Below are 20,454 nucleotides of genomic sequence, written 5' to 3' on the forward strand. Positions count from 1 at the left end.
CATGTCTAAATTAGTTGAGAATCCTAAACACTCAACTTTAGCATAGAATCAATGAAGTACGTCATGGCTATGCCCGAGTTACGGAAGTGTGTCATTCATTTGGTGGGTGGACTGGCGACCAGTCGGTCGGTTTCTTTGCGGCCTCGACCTGGGTCTGGTCTGGGTTTTCCATGGCGTTGGCCCTGTCCCAGTGCGGGTCTCTAGTCTCGAGGCAACTGCCACACATATGTACGTGCTGCTCGAGCAAATGTCTGTTCCCATCACACGTTCCTACGTCCTTGCGTCCTTTGGACTCTCTCGACCCCTTCAACATGCCCCTCCATTCCTGCACCGGCCCAACCTCAATTGTTTTGGCATTGACTGTCAAGGCGGTCCGGTGAGAGAGTCTTGTTCTTGGTCTTGGTTTTGGTCTGGGTCTTGGTTACCTTTAGCTGGTTTTTAGTTCGGTTCCACTTCCTTGACTTGTCTCGCTGCACCTGCCTTGTTTATTCTCCACTCTGCCCCGTCCGCCAGCTGTTTATCCTGCCAGCTCCTTGTTTATTTGTGTCTATCCCCTGCCACTCGCTCCACCTCTTATTCTGGCTATTTGCAATTTAGACAAGTTATCGATTCAAGTCAAATATTATTAGAGTAATGGCTTTTAGCATTTTCTGTTTCTGTTCTGTTTCGCTTTCCCCTTTTGCAATGCTTGTTGGCACCACTTGTTCAATTAATCATTAAGAGAGTAATTTCGCAATTGTCGCTGTCAAAAAGAAATGAATTAGAAAGTGCTTACGAGCCCATAACTGTTATAAAGCTGTTAAGAACAATTGCCTTGAAATTGAAGCTGTTCTAGCCAAGTTTAAACCGGAGTAATAAGCGAACTTCATGGAAACAGACACTTGACCCGGGGTAGGAAAAGATAGTTTTATTTTTCTACAAATTTGCATATCTCTCTTTGCTCTGCAGGCAACATAATATTTATAGCTCCTGGATGAGCAACTAATTTCAAAGCAATAAAATGGCGTAGAAAACTTGAGTCTAGTGGGGAGTGATTTGCATTTAGCCCATAATGAACCCTACTTTCATGCTTTAAGTAGCTCACTTTAAATCATCGAAACAAATGGGCGGGTTCACTGGCCTAATGGACTCAACAAAAGTTTTATCCTCGCGCCAGGCGGTATATCGCTATAATCAATTTTCGTGCCCAATCTGGCGAGGCAAAGATTTGCATATATGTATGGTGAGACCTTTAAAGTTCCCTTCCGCACCCCTTTTTATATAAGTTGGCCATGAAGTAAGGTACTTTTCCCACTCCGGAAATAGTAAACGCATGAAAAATTTAATGGCTCCACAACGCGTGCAGTCAATTGCGCCCCATTTGGAAAAAAGGGGGTTTCCCCGGCAAAACGACTTCCGCTTGATTTACAGCTACATTTGTAAGTAGACACAAAACACTTAACAGCTAAAAAGGACTTTGCATAAGTAATGAGCGGAGGCGAGCCGCGCCAGCCGCCTTGCATGCATATGTCTGCGGCACGGCGAGGACTTTAAGATCCTGAGCGCAGGACGAAGGAGGACCCAGCCAAATGCTGAAACTAAAGCGTTTTCAGCGATGCGCAGCAGTGCGAGAGATCCCCCTGACTTTTTACACATAGCTGAACACACGCGCTGCGACCACCGAAAGGATAGTGCTGCACTGAGAGAAAAATCGTAGTAAAAATACATTTATAGTTTCATATATATAAATGCAAGCTATTTAATGCTTAATCAGTGACTTTAGCTTTTTAGTTAAATATTTATAAACTTTAGCCGTAGTTATTATTTTTTTTCCCAGTGCATAGTTTCCGGAACACGGCATGTGAGTCGCTGAGTCCTCTCCATGACATCTTGATGGATGTGCGGGCGGCGAACAGCTGCTCCAGTGGACACCCTCCATCATCCTTCATCCTTCGCCGCCATCAGCACCCAACACACCACACCCCTCGTAACCCCCAACCAACCGGACCGGATGAGCTCCATACTCCGGCTGACCGCAAAAACAAAACAAATTCCGCACTGATTGCCAAAAGGGTTCCGTGGCCACGCCCCAGTTCACCTACGTCGCACTCCATAACGGTGCTTTAAACACAACCGATTTCGGGGCCGACTTCATTAGGCCCCAAATCCGAGTGTTACGATGGGTGGATTGGGTGGCTGGAACTATGGGTGATGGCGTGGTGGAACTGCCTTCTTTCAGGAGCTGACCAAAAATTAATTGGCTGCTGTGAGCCAGCCGACAGCTGCCATTTTGTGCCTGCCATTTGCTATGCGTAGACATGTCAATTCCCCACGCCGAAAACCCCCCACCCATTTGCCCAGCCAGCCATCCATCCTCCATCCATCCACTGGCCACCAGTGCCTCCAGGTAGCTTAAAGATTTATGATTAAGCCAACTAGTGGGCTTGGCGAGGAGGTATGGCCAAAATGAGGCAGGGGGATGACCCAGAAAGTTTATCCAACTTTGGCTTTAACTTGGGCATTGGCTCATTGCGGCCCGTTTATCTATGAAACGAAGGAATCTGATTGCCAAACGAAGCGTTCCCAGTGGGGCTTTCAACTGAAATATCGGGACGTTTGTTTGAAGATTTAACAGAATTTATGCAGCTTGCTGAATATTAAAATGTCAAATAGAACAGAAATTGATTGTATTTCATTGATGACAGTTTGTGCATTAATTCGATGAAGGGGCATTTCCATATTTTTGTGTTTGCAAACAGAACAGTTCCGTACTCCATTGACAGTGATGGAAAAGGTACTAGGAATAGTTCCTTGATATCGATATTAAATATATTCAAATAAATATGATCTATATATTACCATATTATGAAAATTCTGACAAATTTCAAAGTATCTTTAAATGCAAGAAAAAAGTTAAAATATACATCTTCCAGATATAGATACTACAGACTACATAGTTACTACATAGAGTTAAAATATATTTTAACTTTTTTGAAAAACCATATATCCTGGATGCTTGGCATCACTGCCCATCTGGTGGTTTAAAGTGCTGTCCTGGCCACCCTTCTTCTCGAGATTTGTGCGTGTCGCAGCTTATGCTCTGGCTTAAGCGCTTAAAATGCTTTTTGACAACAAAAACAGCAACAATAACAACAATAGTAGTAACAACAAAATGTCTGATGCCAGTGGTAGAATGATAAATTCGCTCCCCTTCCCATTGTTTTTGGATGGCTTTTCTCGTGTAAGCCACGCGCCGTCTAGCAGCTCCATGCCCACAGAAATCCCAGTCATTTGACATCCCACTTGCCCATTTTCCATTTTCCATTGCACCCAAACTCCATTTTCCGCACAGTAAGATATCTGTGTAAAATTTCATTGCCTATTCTGTTTCCCTTTTTTTTTGTGTTTGTTGTGTTTGACGCCGAAAATCGCAGCTTCACCAATTTGCGCTCAATTAATTTTCCAGCTTCTCGTCGCGCGCCTTTTTTCGCTTGGCTTTTCTTTTTATATTTGCGGCTGTTCTCTTGTTTATCATTTTTCGTCCCAAGTATAATTTATTAAGTTGCAAACATTTGCGAGCTTTTCGCGTTTACTTAAATATTCACGACCATTGACGGGACGTTGTAATTCAATTTACAGTCTTTTTCATGGCTTTTGATGGCTATGCTATGCAGTAATTGCGTTTACTGTTATTAATTAACTGGCGTTTAATGCAGATTTTAAAATGAAATTAATTATGCATTAATTATGTTGTCCTCGCGTAATCATAATTCACGTGCTCGCACTGCAAGTGCAATCGCTTAAAATGGCATGTTGCTTAATTGCATGGGTCTTGTTTCCAAAAGGTCGATTGATCAAGTGGAAAATATGTCCAGAGTTCAAAATCAAAGGATATATGCATCTGGTCCTTACAACAGAGTTTAGCATAATAGCATTAACATTTTATCCTTAAAAATTCAATTCCCGCTAAGCTTTTTATTAGTTTGAAAAATATTATTTCAGCTTTTTGATTCCTTTTCAATAGTTGGTTATGTTTAAGTAGATTATAGTTTTTGTGAAAATTTAAATTTGTATTATTATTACACTACAGAAGGTCAAGAACCAAAGCCATGAATGATTTTGTTAGATTAATTTTGATATTACACCTTTAAACGCGTTTTTAAACATTTAGTCTAGTATATTACTCATACGCCTATTGGTCATGAACACAATTATTCAGCTTACATTGAAAGTTGGATTTGCATACTTATTAACAGAGGATAGAATACAAAGTCCGTTTCAATGCCATTTGTGTGCCACATGTTACTTACGTAACCGATGCAATTAATGTACTGCACGGCTTACTCATATCCAGTTGCTACTTGCGCCATTGTGCCTTTGAATTGTAAGAGCTTAATCCTTGGGATCTAATGCCTGCTGTTCGCTGGAGATTTCAGCTTCCGTCGCAGGACCCTCTGCAAAGCCCTTGACAGCAGGCAAATCCCGATTTCGTCCTTTCTTGCCTCCAGTTGGCGGGCGTGTGCCCCTGCAACTACAGCAACAACTGCTCCTGTCACTGCCACTGCAATATTTTTCACACTTGATATAACAAGCAGCCATTTGTTGGTCCTCCTTCTTGCTACATTGCCCACTTTGCCAAGGATTGCTCCAGGTGTGTGTGCGTCGCCCTTTCTGCTTGTATTGGTGCCCGTGCTCGTGTTTGTGTTTGTGTTTGTAATGGCTCCCAAAGCGCACAAACAAAACTGTCATCAGTGTTGCAACATCTGCAGGGGGTGGCACAAAAAGGACGCCAGCAGAAGGCGGAAGCAGCACTCAGATAAATGCAGTCCTCAAATCAGCCATTCGTTTTCGAAAATCGAAGAAATACCGTTTAACTGCCGCCGGAAGCAGCACTCACATAAATGCAGCAACGAAATAAGCAACGCCTTTTGAAAGTCACGGAAATAACTTTTCCATTTCCGGTTTGGTATGTTATAATATTTGTGTAGCCAGCTTGAAGTTGTTTAGCTTAAATAAATACTACTTTAACCATACAAAAATGATACTTCTGATAATAATATTACATTGAAACTAAGTAAAGAAATCATTGAATAATGCTGCATTTATGGTGTTTTTTTTCAGTGTGATTGCAGGACAGAAATATGTCGGCAGATGTTTCCAGAGCCGAACTAAGTCAAAGCGAAATTCACCAGCGCTCGTTTGCCGCCCCTAATGCAATTCTTATGCTGCAGTTGCTCCGGCGCCTGCAAAGGCTTTGGAAGCTTCCGTTGCCATCTTGCTGGCATTGTTTCTGGGCTTCCCTGTCTGCGCCAGCGGTTCGTCCTGGCCAGGACGACAAAGGCGCCGCGCTTATTAAATTGTCTAACGATGAAGCTCCGCTCCGCCCTGCCAGCCGATAGACACCAGCGATTCCATTTTTCTATCCGGACTTACTTACGTTTGCCAGCTTTGATCGAAATATCTGAGACATAATGCAATCTGCACACCGCCAACGCCATTCCCACCAGCAGCTTCATTAAATGCAACTCGTGCCTCGTGTTGGCGACATCGCAGGAGGTCCTGGCCTGAATGTCCTTGCCACGTTTCTGTCGCTGGCTTTGATTATTATACTCTTCCACTTGGAGAGATTATTATTCGGATTGAGTTGCAGCAAAAGGAATCCGTAAATATCCATATTTTTCCACAATTCCCTGTACGTTATTCAATTGATTCGCATTTACCGATTTTAAATTGCAAGTAAAAGACATCTTAAGATTTAAAATCCTTGTATCTTCTCCTTCACTTTTTTAAGAAATTTAAGAACTATCACAACTTCTCACTCTTTTTTCCCTTGCCCCAAGTAATTAATATTAATTTTCATGAAGTTTTCCCCCAACTCATTTTCGTTAGAGTAAACTATGAAATTATGGAAAAGGAACTTTCCCAACTAAGATTAGCCGCACAAGCCAATCCTGGCGCACAAGTGACTTACTCAAGTGTCCATTGAGTCCCTTAACAAAAGGTGGCTGCAAAAAATACCTCTGTTCCGGACATTGAATGGGACAAAGAACTCACCTTTCACCAGCGTAAGGATGCCCAGCGGCATGACCAGCACGGCTACCATCAGATCGGTGATGGCCAGCGACATGAGGAAGTAGTTGGTCACATTCTGCAGCCGGCGCTCCCAGGCGATGGCCAGGCAGACAAGGATGTTCCCGGCCGCCGTTCCCAGGACGAGGACTAGGGCCAATAGGGCCCAGTAGTTGTTCGCATCGAAGGGTACGTCCTCGAAGGTCGCACTGATGGTCGCATTGCCGGTGGCATTCCACCTGGCCACCTGCAGTTGATTATGCCGACTGGTGGCATTAGCAGCCGGTCGCTGCGCCTCATCCTCCTCCCACAGGACCAGGTGCTCCGAGCTGCTCCAATCGTCGCCACCGCTGTCGTTGTAGGCACCCAGCGAGGCATACACATCCTCTTCCATTCCGCGTTATTATTCCTATTGTGCGCTCTACTCTGATTGCTGGAAATGCAGCATGCTAATTAGCCCTCGCATATGCAACGCAAATCGCAAGAAAAAAATAAAAAAAGAATGGGAAGGAATGGAAATGTCCTCGCGCCGATTCTGATTCCGATTCCAATTCCAATCCGATTCGAATTGCAAATGTAAAAACGGCGCACCGGAAATGAGCGAGGGACGCGGATTCAGGACTCGCGAAAGGAAAAGGACGAGAGCTCACGGCACCACCAGGACGATTTCTACGGCAACCGAACGGATATTGGTGGCAAACATTTTACGCCACCAAAGCGCCGGAAGTTAGAGCTGCAATCGAGAAAGGAAAAGAATGAAAACATTAATGAAAACTAGTTCAATAGGCTACTTATAGAGAAAACCTCAAGTGTAGATGCTTAATTAAGAATAGCACGTAGTATTTATATAAAATTAATTGTGAAGACATAACTTTGAAATGACTAAACATAGCTACTTGAACTTAATTGTTCACCAAGTAAATTACCTTGGCAGCAAATTGGATACATTTAATGAATTCCTAGAAGGACCACGAGTACAATGGCAGCCAGGAATTGTATCACAAACAGGAGTTGCCACCAAATTGGCCTTCTAATTTACGAAATACACAATGATACCCACACTTTGATTTTTGGCTTTGATCGGGTTGCTGCCCTGCCAGCCTCACTCCCACCAATTGGCTTAAAGTCGATAAGTCATAGGACAGCTCTATGAGTAATAATTAATGGGCGGTCATAAATTATTCAGACCACCTCCGCCCACTCTTGTTTACTCGATTTACCGTTCAGCATTCAGACGATTGAACGACATAATTGCATTTGATTTGCAGGAACTGAGGAACCGAGGGCAATCGCCAGTGGCCGCAGGGCAAAAAGGGACTTTGAATAATCGAAATCGATAGTGATAAGCAACAATAACAGAAATCAAATCAATTCTCCGCCTGCGTATGTCACAAACATGGATAATTAATTGAGACATATTTCACGCAACAGACACAGACCCACAGACCCCATCATGGAACAATGAAACAATGGCTGGGCCCATATCCGAATTCAAAACAGCCCTAAAAGCCCAGGAAACCGCAGACGAGGACCACGGGCAGCGGTGGAGTAGCTGGCCCCAAAACAGCACTAACATCGAATTTATTTCCAAAACAAACAAATAACACAATGCCCCAGCCGCAGAAGCATAACTTAGAGTGGTCAGGCTGGGCGAGAAGGGGGCAGGAGTGGGCTATTTTAGAAGCTGTTCCTGGATGGACCACACAAACAACTAGATACGCTACACTGGGAAAAAAAAAACTAGGGTTTATAGCAAATAGAAGGGATGATTACTTGATAAGCTGATATAAGTCTGTGATGCAGGTTAGCTTAAAACTAAGTTAACTAAGCAAATGTAAATATATAACATATATTTTACTTAAATTTATTGCATTTTCGCTCAGTGCAGCCAGAAGAACAGCAGGCTCAACGTTGCAAAACAATACACAACATTGGAGAAGATCGAAGGAATGTAGTGGACTGGATTGGGTTGTAGAGCAAATCGAGGAAACTTCGGAAAGGACCTCAACTTGACAACACCTTGTTGACTTTGCAAGGAGCTGGGCTGCCGTTTGCTGTCTGCACGTCCTGCCAAATGCTCAAGTGTCAATGTTGTTGTTAATTAATTTCCCGACTGACTGGCTGGCCAACTGAATGAGTGACTGACTAGCTGACTGATGCATGCCACCAGATAAGTGGGGCTCCTACTTCCGTCTGACCCTTTAGTGGAGTCCAGGCGGGCGCCTTGATAAACTGTTTGTTTGCCCCGCTGTTGTTGGCCAAGTTGTAGTTGCTGTTGCTGTTACCTCTGTCACTGCAGCCGGCTAATGACAGCCAAACGGCCACTTCAAATGTGCTCGTACATGGGTCAAAGGTCGGGTGCGTGTCGAGTACTCACTCCTCTGTCTGTGTGTGTGTGTGTGTGCGTGCCTGTTGGCTTGTGTGGGTGTCAAGTGTTTAAATTTCCAGCTGCTACAGTTATATTTATAGATTAGTTGCTAATACAGGACACGAAACAGGCTTGTGGGACAGATAGAACGGCTCAAGAGCTTCGTGGCCTATTTGCCTTTAAAGTTCAATATTTATAATTATAATTATGTATTCCGAAAAGGGCAAAGTTTATAGACCCTCTCTGAGGAATGGTATAAATTAAATACTCCAAGAAAACAGATTCTTATTGTAATTTTGCCGACAACAACGCGGAATGGTTATAAATTTCAAGAATAGCCTCTCATCCGCCCAAAAAATTCCCCTCTTTAAAGAGTAAAAATAACGTGAAATTCCTTGCAGGCGAAAAATAGCATGTCAGCACATTACAGAACCAACAAAGTCAGCCGGAGAGCCCATAATTATTATTCACTCCCCACTCCCGACCACCAATGGACATGAATTGCAGAAAAGCCATATTTTTGTGGCGCTTTGGCCATGGCTATGGCTATGACTATGGGTAGCCAGGTGGGCAGGTGGTCAGGTGGGCAGGTATCGAATAAAAAGCGGAGCACCATTAGTCATATTAATCCCGGTGGAGTCATTAAGTCGTAAAACAGCGAAAGGTAGCCAAAATGCGAGGCAGTCGGGCCAAAAAAAAAAAGAAAAAAAAAACTCCACTCGGGCGAGGCGACGCAGGACGACTTTTGTTTGTCTGTCACTTCATTGATGGACATAAACCGACTATGTGGGTCAATTTCGGCTGTTTGCCGCCCCGTCAAAGTCAATAAATAAGTAAATGGCACGAATTTGAGGTGTTCTAGGCGTTTATATAATTTGGTCAAGGCACTGAAGGCAAATAAAGTGGAGTAAATGGTTCATATCACTTTTCTTCCAGCTTTGTAATAAATGGTAGATAGTGAAACTACTTGTTAACGATACGTGCTGAGACAAAGAAACATAAATATATATATGTAGCTTTTTTATCTTCAGAAAAATGTAATCAGCACTTCTATATATATACCTCTTCATTTACTATAATTTACTATGATTAAGAAATCCTTTTTTAACCCTTGATGTGCAGAAGTCGACATTACTTCCGGGGAAATCAAGTTCAAGTCCCCAATCCGATCAGTGCTTCCACTCAATTCCACACCAGAATGGCAGAATGCCATTCCAAGTCCATCGAGGCTCCCCGAGGGCAGGAGTGCAACTAATCGCATGCTCATTGCTCATCTGCCGCCCATTCCTCGTCACATTGCTTATCCGCAGCGTAATCTGCCGGCTTCCATGGGTGGCGCACACATCGCATCACGCATACGCCACGTCGGCCCGCCCAAGGGCGCATATCTGTTTCAGTCGCTCTGCGAATGTGAACTGCCTATGGGGCACAAAAAAAAAAAAAGAAAGCGAATGGAAGGAAGAAAAATACAATCCGAGGTACCGCAAACACTGCGCAAATATTTGCTTTAAAATATCTTTCACATGTCAGCGACAAGCGGCCACGGGGGAAATGGCGGAAAGGGAAAACTCCGGGAAACGCGGGAGCTCGGAAGCACGGAGAAATGGAAAACTGAGACAGGTGCGGTCGCTCGGTATTTTTATTTGCCCCGGCAGCTTAAGCACGCAATTTGATTTAATTTCTGTTCGCTTTATTTATTTATGGTTTTTTTTTTTTTTTTTGCAACGATCAAAGCGAACGATGAAGCCCGCAAAAATTTTCGGGGCCAATGAAATTTGAATTTAAAACTCAGCATGGTAAGGAGCGATGACATTTGCTTCCTTGCAAAATTCAATTGCAAAATTCGCTTGCCATTCACATTTTAATGAATTCTATATGAAGCTCGAAAGTTAACCAAACACAAAGTCATATTAGCAGCGAACAAAGGGCTTAAATCGTCTTAAGAACTATCAAGCTTTGTTTCCCGGAAACAATTTTCCAGCTCTCTCACCTGAAAGTGGAAATTTTGGCCATCCATTTTCCCCTCTGTCAACCAGAATTATGTGCATGCATGTCGTCTACTTTCGGCGCTGATGTAATGCGTAATATTCCGTTAACTAGACTTTTCCGGCTTGCCGAAAACAATTTCACTCCGTCAACTTGGCGAACCGCACCCTCTGCGGTGGAACCACCAACGATTAATCACAGTGACTATATTCTGCACAATACTTTTGCATGTTTTTCAGCGCAGTTACTGTGCGGTGTTGAATCAGATAAAAGTTAAGCTGGCAAATTATGGTTACTCATGGAAAAAGATCTATGGAAAACTAGTTACAAATGAATATTGAATACTACAAAATTTACCTACAGATAAATTTAAGTTAAGAAGACAGTTTAAAAGCGAAATATTTTACCAAATGTCAGTCCAACTTATGGCTACCATATGTGTGTTTCCTCTTATTAAGTATTTTGTCATGCAAATCTAAAGACTCACGGCAACATTTCCATATGCCCCAAAGGTAGAGAAATTTCTGTTTTAGGCAAAGCTCAGAAATATTCCTTGCTATTTCCATTCGTAACAAACGCTGCGGCATGCCATTAATCACACAAAGCTGCCTCCAGTCCCCGTTTTCCGGATACGAACTTCCTGGGCGAGCCGGGAGCCCAACTAGTTGTCATAGCAAGTTGACACTTAAAATGTTAGCTAAATTTACACATGCACTCAGCTCGAAGTCAACAAATGAAGAGGCGGGCTGGCGATGCCAAACAATGCTCTCGAAGAGCTCAAGGATACACCTTCCACCCCGACCATCCATCGGTGGCTGGATCCGGATGGCCCATTGGTGGCCCTGGATGGGCGTGGTGACTGATGGCAGGCGGCAACTCTAACACTTATCGTTCATTATTATCTATCGCCATCGCCATCGCCATCGCCGCAAACGCCGGAAACTTCGCAGCGCCCACTTTTCCACGGAACCACCCACTGCCCACATGGTCGCACACACTTAATTGATTTCTTTACTGTTGCCCCAGCCATTTTCTTCGCGACGAAAAGGAATCACCACGGTTCGCAACTTTTCCAGGTCAATTTAAGGTGCATCAACTACACAGGAAAAGCAAAGGATTTAATTGAAAATATCTAGCAAATAGAAAAGTGTTTTGTATACAAGATGAATAAGAAATAGTTAAAATAACTAGTTAGATTTAAAAGATGTGAAATTGTAATAACTAGCACTTATTGGAGCACCCTCCTCCTATAAATAGCTAATGAATCGATGCTAATCTAGAGGGACATCTTTCTCGGTATCCTTGTCATAGTTTCCACCACAGCACACGGAGCAATCTCGCCCACCCGCCCACGACATCGGTGACCCTTGAGCTTCTTCCACGGCTTAGGGCCTGGGCTATAAATTAAATTCTTATGCGAGAGGGCTGGCAATTAAGGCACGGATGTGTGACAAGGAGCGGGATGCAGGACGCAGGATGCGTGGGCGGTTTGGGTATGGCTGAGGACGCGGCGGAGTGGACAGTGTGGGATGGTTACCCGTGTGGTTCCATTGACAATTTCATTAGCTTGTCAGGCGCAAGTTTCCAGTGGCGTAATGCCAGGAGCAGCGCCACTCGCTGATGCAATTAGTAAGCGAGCTAAACTAATTAACCAAAGCCGGGATCGAGCTCATCGGAACTCCCTTCATTTACGGCTAATGTCAGTCTGCATCGCACAGAAAGTAAACAAGATAAGATGGTATTTTAAAATCAATACTATAAATAAAGTTACTGTGCCCTAAAATTCCCATTAATTAAGGTTTATATACCTGATTATTTCTTGTTTTAGAATTGTTTTTTTAGAGCATTTTCTTGAAAGTTGCGGCTCAGACGTATTACTCTTTTTTTTCCCTGGATTTCCCATTTAATTGCTTTGCACGAGAGTGAGGGAAACGCACAGAGCCGCTGCCACGCCCACGTCCTACGCCCCCACATGAGTTATGTAAGCTCATTTAACAGCCGCCTAATTGCTAGGCAATTACACGGGAAATTGACAATGGCAAAACAATTAGAAGGACACTGCCACTCTGGGCACAATGGGGCGTGGCCAAGGCAAACACTCACACACACACAAACACGAAACCGCCTTTCACCCAGCCTCCGTACCCGGCCAAGAATAAGGATTTGGCCGAGAGGAGTCAAGGCCGAAGTGAGACATATCCGGGAAAATCAAATAAATTATGGCGAGCTGGGCGCAACAAAAATCGTCGAATGTGCAAAGTCGTAGGAATGCGGAGACAAAGCACGGGAAACCCAAATCAAATTGAGATTTATGAGTCCACTGATGTGTGTCTAGGTCAGTCCGAGTCCGAGACCGAGTCCTTTCTATCCTGCCACTGTGGCCCCTGTTGTTGTTGGCCATATTCACCATTAGGCCGGACAGACATCTGGCTTCAATTTTTCACGTTGTGTCTTCCATTATTGTTCGGCCAGGATTCGCAGGTGTGAAGGAAGCATTGTGCCGGAGCGGAAAAACCCAGAACAGCGCATAGAGGAAAGTTTTCATCGCCGGCTAAGGCGGTCGAAAGTATTATATCAGCACGTATAATTTATTATATTGATTTGCTCAGTGACAAAACAAGAAAAATTGCAGGAAATACGTCTGGCATGGCAGTTAAATACCCTTTCTTCAACGTATTAGATTCAGCATACGAAAGAATATTTAGAAATCATAAAGTGGGTTTATATAGTTCTTAGTTTCTTATCAAAATAAATTTAGTTATATACTTTATATTGCTAACTAGACTTGTAATATCTAAATAGTTGACAAAGTCAATGGACTCTTGCATGATTTCATACAGGCAGTGAAGTACGGGAAGTGAATAAGCTATCAAATAGTTGACCGCATTTCCCAATTTTCCTCATTACGTTTCCGAACACGAGTTTCGTAGGAAATTTTGATGGGATATTTACCTATTTGCGTGCATCAATTATTTATATAACTCCCGTGGGGCACAACGGCTTCGCAGCGCCTCCACCGCCAACTCCCTGTGTCAATTTCGATTTGTGTCATAAATTGGCAGCTGTGTGTGGTGGGGCATCGAAAGGGGATGGTGGGTGGGGGATGGCAATAAAAATAAGCGGCCATAAAATTCAATTATGGCCACAACAAGTGCAGACATCGCTGGGGCACAAACGCCAGTAAACAGCCGACAATGTTGGCTCCCAGGCAATCATGACAATCAATTGTGGATGCATCCGTGGCCCGCATGTTGCAACCACCTACGTACATACATTGGCATAGAGACTCCGAATTGAAATCGGTGGCAACCGCATAGTGAGTCTTGCTTCCCACAGCCGACATATGAATAATGTGGCAAGCAGCCATTCGCACACCAACCAGCCCACTGGCGAACATGCAACATGTATCGCTACAATTTGGTTAGTTTTCACAGTCAGATGTCCTGCGACCACGTCCTGCCATTCGTGGCACACAGTTTTGTTACTTTCTAGCTGCAGCTACAATGTGAAGACGGACTTTTGCACAGAGAGAAATCTTGCAATCTTTTGTAAATTCGATGATGTATTTCATACATTATTTAGTTAGTCTTTGTCCTGATTAAAGCTTAATAAAGGAACTAAAACTATTTTGCGATTATCTAAGCTACCTAATAAGTTCTTGAGTGCTTTTTTCTGTGCACCCATTTAAATTTAAATCTCATGCACCCTTATAAATTCACAACAATGTATCCAAAGTGTACTTACCACACACACACAGTCGTGCAACATACGCACTAAGGACCCCTTTTCATGTGCAACGAAACTTTGGGAGTCGTGCATTTGCGAATGAATCGATCTGCACAAACGCATCTCGTTTGTTAAGTGCCCCATAAAGAATTTATTTTATGCATACTTGGCACTTGAAAATTCCACAGAGGTACACATTCTCTAGGCGATTTGTCAGACGATGCGAATGCAACCAATAGCCAAATTAATTCTAATATTTTCTTTAAAATATGCCCCTACTATTTGGGCTAGATATATGTATGTATATGCAACAGAAACCGTGTAATGCATATTTAAAAGTGTTTTTTTTTTCTTGCATTTCTATCCGAAGGATACGAGAAGCCGTAGCCATCTAATTTGCAGCTACATGGTTGCAATTTCTAAAAGTTCTCCACCCAGTGTTTTAAAATGAAATCAAATATTCATTGGCAAATATAATTGTCCAACTGTGTACTTGGCCCGGCTTGGCCTTTTAATTAAGTTGCCAGCTCGGCAAATAGCTGGGCACTCGGCATTCGCATGCATGTTGTAAATGCTCTCCATGTGATTTCCCCACTGGACTCTTTTGCCGCCATGAACGTGGCCAAAACGGGCTAAAGACGAGACTCGAATGTATCTATATATATATGCATGTATGTATCTACGAGTGGGTATTTGGATGACTAGCCATTTAACCTGCGTCAGAAATCGACGAACGAACGAACGAGCGGACGGTAAAAGTACAAATGATAATAATAACTGCCACACATACCAGTACTTGGCCATAAAAACCAATGGCAACAAATATTGATAAGTGCAATTTGAAATATTTGCACAGCGTTTTGTGTTGCAAACACTGTAAATTGCATTTAGATAGATTGAGTATTTATGCTGCCGCATTGCGCACGATTGCATTGCACTTTAGCTATTTGTAAATATTTCAACGCGATTAAGTGACAGTATTTTTATCGGTGTCGTTAACTATGAAGTGGTGAATTGCCAATTGGCTCCTTAATAAGTAAGTAGTAGTATTATTTTTATAAGATATACGAATGAAGCTTTTCAATTTCTTGCATGCACATTTTTTAGGCCCATTTTCACACTTAAGCTAATGAGGCTATTATTGCTTGAAATTGGGTTATTGTCTAATGGCAGCACTTTATGGCTTTTTAATGAGCACCCGAAATGTGCGGGCCATAAATCAAAGCCTTAGATGCGAGGGCGGCTCTAATGGTTGGTAGAAGGGGGTGATGGCTGGAGTTCGAATAAGTTAACACATCGGCAATAGGCCCTCATATGCAGTGGTAGTATCGCATTATGCGAAGGCTTATCGGGAACTCAACATCGCCGGCATCGATGGCGAGGCTGCCTCCAGCCTAATGCCATTAAATCCTATCAATTTTCCTCACCCGGCTACAACAAATTTAAATATTTATGCTGTGGCTTAAGCTGGCAACAATAGCATGGCCCGGGAAAAAGGCTCAAAAATTGGCAATAAAAAGTTTGGCGTGGAAGGGTCGCCTAAGCAAATTGAACCCAAGAGCGTCCAAGCACTTAATTGAACCTATCAATATGTAAATATGTGCGTATATACGAATTTGTGCTGAGTGTATACAATATCCATGTGTTCATTTGAGCCGTTTTCTCTTCATATGCCTGTTTCTAATTTGCTTCAACTTTAATGTTTTATATTCCATATTTTTTAGTTGCCAGCTGTTATTTAGCAAATTTAAGATTTCATGTCCGAAAAGTTTATTGTTACACAATTTCGCAAGTTTAATGGTCACGCTCGGCTTGTCGGAAACTATAAAACTTGAATGGTTTAGTAATTTGGGATTTTATTTGTGGCTGGCTGCTCATCTTTGGTCAGTTATAAGTTTATTAGCTGCAGTACGTGCTTTGGTAAAAGAAAGAAGTTTATCTTGTGGCTTGCAATCAATAATTGAATTATCCAAAATTCTGTGCTTTTAAACTGTTTTATTCTTTATAAAGTTTTTTCAGTTACTAAATATTTATTAATAAATTTAATTTTATGAACACTTTTTCCATGCCAATAAAAGTGTCACATAATTCGGCTAATTAACTGCTGTCTCACATGTTCACAAGTACAAGTATGGCATATCATTCAGATTTCTGGCCAACATAGCTCCACCTGCGAGGCATCGCATTCCGCGCCACTTTGGTGTTATTTTTTTTTTTTTTTTGTGTTTTCCTGGCGCTCACAAATTTTGCAGTGTCTGCGGCATGTCAGTGGCCCCCACTTTGCCCCACTTTTCCCCGCCAACCATTTGCCGCGGAGCATGGTGCGTGATGCTGATGGTGGATATGGTAGATGGTAGATGGCAGCCAGCCGAAAACGAGAAAAATCTGTCAACGGCACTTTTCACTTTCCCTGGAAGGGAAAGCCCCTTCGCAGCAGCTCCTTCCCAGCATGTTGTGCTGTTTTATGCCACTAAATATGCCAAAGCGCGCGTAAATTGATTTAAACACGGCGACAAGGACGTGGCGGCGTCTATACGGATGCTTATGTGGGTACGTGGGCCATGGAGATGGTGATGGTGGAGGCGACTAGGTGGGCACTTAGCGCTCCCAGGATCCTCTTTAAAGTTGGAGCCCGTCGCCCTGCTAATAAGGAGTCTGCTGCTCCTTCCTGCCGCTCGGCTGTCAGGCATTACTGCTTAAATATTTGCATAAAGGATATCAACGAATTCCACGAAGAAAGCAGCGGCATTTCTGAATATTTCCCAGTATTTTGTCATAAAATATTTGGACTAAACAGTGGGTGGTGGGTGGCTAGACAGAATTTCATGTTTTCTCTAGAGCATATGCAAATATAAAGCACCCACATTGCTGACATAGTTTAAGCCAAAGTTGCTCAGTGGCAAGACAAGTAGCTTGTTAAATTTTTATATTTGTATTATGTGCGTCATATAAATAGTATAAAATTGTCATATAAATTGTAATTAATTCAAACATATGCACAAATTAAAAATGTAATCAAGTGTCAAACACGGCTTGTGACACAGATACATTCTTTTGGTTTAATTATGTTTGCCACAGCTCAGCGCACTGGCCAAAATGTTTGCCTTGCAATGAAACGAAAATAGTCATATTTTTGGCGTAAACAACAATATTGCCCCTCGGCACCTACCTCAATTGTCAATAAAGGCCTGGTATATAAATAAGCCCGTCTGCGTTACTCCAGTTGCCAGTTCGATTCTGTTCTGTTCTGTTCAGTTCAGTTGCCATAAAACCGCCGCAATGGACGCTTATAACTGGCCTTAATCAACAACAGGCCAACGTCAAACAATATTTTAATCAGGGTAGCCCTGCGTCCGATCGAACCTTTAGCCATAAATCTCGAACAAGCGAATAGAGGCCGCAAAAAGTTACGAATTCCAAAAAAGTACGACGGCAACACACAAAAAAAAAAAGAAATCAATTGGCCGTAGTGAGTTTAACTTGTTATGCTGGATTTTCCCGGGCAAAAAGGGGAGGGATCTCCTGCGTCATGGCCACCACCATGGATAAAAATGAGAATGGGAATGATTACGTCCGAGAAGTTGTCTTGGACATTTGATTATTATTATTAACACGTGACTGAAACGAGGCTAATTCAAGCGAGAATTTAATTAAAAATTTTTACCCTTAATAACTGGCCGTGCGAGGCTGCTGGATGGAAGGTCGGCGGGAAATGCAGGAGGAAAAACACGGGGGTGGTCATAAAAGGCGTAAGAACAAAAAAAAAAAAAAAAAATACAACGTGACATGGAGCTCTGATGGCCAACGATTTTCCTGCCATTGTCCGGATGACGTTGCCCGTTTTGGTTACGCCTGTAAATTGTTCGATGGTCGTTTGCTCGTCGTTCGCTCTCTTTTATGAGCTTTTTTTAATTGTCCGCCACGCATTTGGAATCGGCTCGCGCTCGTCCTTGTCCCCATCCTTATCGTCCTTATAGTCCTTATAGTCCTTATAGTCCATATCCTGGCAATGGATAAGCCGGCACGCAGAATCGAGGATTCATTGGCCGCCGCTTGAGGAATGATGCTGCAATTTCATTGATGTCCTCCGCGCGGACCATTAATTGTTTAATTTATTGAGCCACAAACGAGTTTTATGAAGCCCATGTCATATAATTTAATCAACTGGGCGGTAGTTTTACTCAGATATGGTTGGGTAGTTTATCGCGGTGTAGGCTTTCGGTTCGAATCGATTCCGGCTGCTGTCAAAAGTCTATTGTTATTGAAATTCCGCAAAAATGCAGGCGAAATTAGAACAAAACTTTTAACTCAATTACAAAGTCATTGAAAAACAAATTGCAGGCACAAGCAGAGCGAAATGAAAAGAAAACATGAAGGAGGCGAAGGTGTGGGGATGGGGATGGGGATGGGGCTGTTGCAAAAGTGTGGGAAAAGCCGAAAATGCATTTGTGGATACCACCTACCATCCCCAAATCTTCGCCCCACCCCCGCTGCCACGCCCCATTCGGTGGTTTTTCAACGAGTTGGGCACATAAAGGGAAGAAATTGCTTTGCTTGTCGCTGGAGAAAGTGAATTTCCTGCATTTCCACCATTTCTTCTCGGCCCTCGACCATACCATTATTATTGTTATTTTGGGGTTTTTAGTGTTTGCAGGTTCTTAATGGTCTCGCAATATTGTGGTTCGTTGTTGCTTGGCCGTTGACATGGCACGGCATTTTGCGCTTAAGGATGCAATCCGACTTGTTGGCGTGGTTCCGCATTATTTAGCCTTGCCGGAGTCCTTCGACTTCAGTTTGGCTGCCTCGCACCCACATATAAGCCAGGATTATGCAAGGAAAGTGACTACATATTCACGGGCTTAAAAATAATTTCACTTTAGTAACTACTATATTCAAATGTGATAGATAACTAGTTTTGAGAATGCATATTTAACTTTATTACTTAACTTAAAACATCTGAAGTCAATTTCAAAGTGGATTTTTATCTGACTGATAATTGTATGACCTATTTTTATCATATTTATATTAATTAATTTAAAATGCCTATTTCGGCATCGTAGCACCTATTTCACTAATAGCTTTAAATAAATTGTGTTTTTTGAAACTTTGACTCCTTCACCATAACAATTATTGTCATTATTTAAATATTCAAATATAAATATTTCATGTCGTTAGCTGGATCGTCCACTTAAATTGATATATTCAATTAAATAAACATGACTTACAAGCAATCGGCTTTAGTTTCCTGTCAATTTACATTTGTTGCTGGTTTAAGCTCAGGCAAATTATTTATTAATATAACGTATACGCCGTGTTAGACACCGTGTGAAGTTCAATTTCGAACAAACTATTTTTCAAGCGATTAAGCACATTCTAAAACGAATTCAGTTTCCAAATTGTTCGGAGCACAAATTTGGATAGATTTCTTTTCAAATCGCTGCTAGCACAGTTGATCACTTTTACCAATCGTATTTGAAAACGTCACTTGTTGGCAACCGTTACCAACTTTATTCCGCTTGAAACGCCGCTGATACCGTCAACGCGCAACGCCGTACAGGAACTGAAATGTGCGGATGTTTTGGCCAAACTGTTGCGACTGTGGCCAAAAGCAGGCAGCCGACAACAGCCGACGAACAGCCGACCGTTGCCCAAAATGCCGAGGATATTTAGCCTTCCAGTTGCAGCACCGCTTCCAGTGGGCAGGTGGCATGGGTAGGTGGCTTCTTATCAGCGGCACCAGCTGCTGTGATAGGGCCAAAACAGCTGATGAGCGGGCTCGGAGTGGGCGCCACGTCAGTCATCGTTAGTGGTCAACTTCCTGCTATTTTGGTCTGTTTTAAATTGAACTTAGGGATATCAGGGATATATAACAGAAGAATCAACTTTAAAACAATCTAAAAATATACAAAAATAAATTGAAAATTTCATAATAATATAATAAATACCCTTTCTTTTTAGAAGCACACATATTTTACTATCTAATTAACTTAAAGAAATGAATATTCAGCTCAGACAACCACTGTTCAAGAATTTCCCCTCCAACTTTCTTTGCGCTTGCGTCGATTTCCCCAACATATGGCCGGCTTTCCCCGCCTGGAAGCCGGGAAAACTATCTGTTGCTCCTGTGCATAGGAATGTGGACATAGCCTGGCCACCGATGGCACTATCCTGGTCGTGGGCCGTTGGACAAGCCATTTGCATGCAGCGTTTTTGCACACGTTCGTATGCATCTTACATACCAAATCACTCTGGATGGACACTTGACCAGCACCTGGTCGCCAAAGTCCATCCAAAGGTCGTGGTCATCATCGCAGGCGACTCCACCC

At 42.7% G+C, this 20,454-nt stretch overlaps 1 protein-coding gene across 1 annotated transcript in view; it reads right to left on the bottom strand.

Moving 5' to 3' along the window:
- LOC6739699 (dopamine D2-like receptor) overlaps positions 1-19,716 on the bottom strand; it is a 42,293-nt gene extending 22,577 nt beyond the window's left edge. Inside the window, exons 1-2 of the mRNA XM_016172068.3 lie at positions 19,354-19,716; positions 6,034-6,781 (exon numbers count right to left, since the gene is read on the bottom strand). Coding sequence (XP_016035602.2) covers positions 6,034-6,442 — 409 coding nt within the window. The 5' untranslated portion in view covers positions 6,443-6,781; positions 19,354-19,716. The remainder of the gene's footprint in view (positions 1-6,033; positions 6,782-19,353) is intronic.
- Positions 19,717-20,454: the final 738 nt, after the last annotated feature.

This window comes from Drosophila simulans, chromosome 3R, assembly GCF_016746395.2.
Source record: "Drosophila simulans strain w501 chromosome 3R, Prin_Dsim_3.1, whole genome shotgun sequence".
In the NCBI taxonomy this organism is placed as follows: Eukaryota; Metazoa; Arthropoda; class Insecta; order Diptera; family Drosophilidae; genus Drosophila; species Drosophila simulans.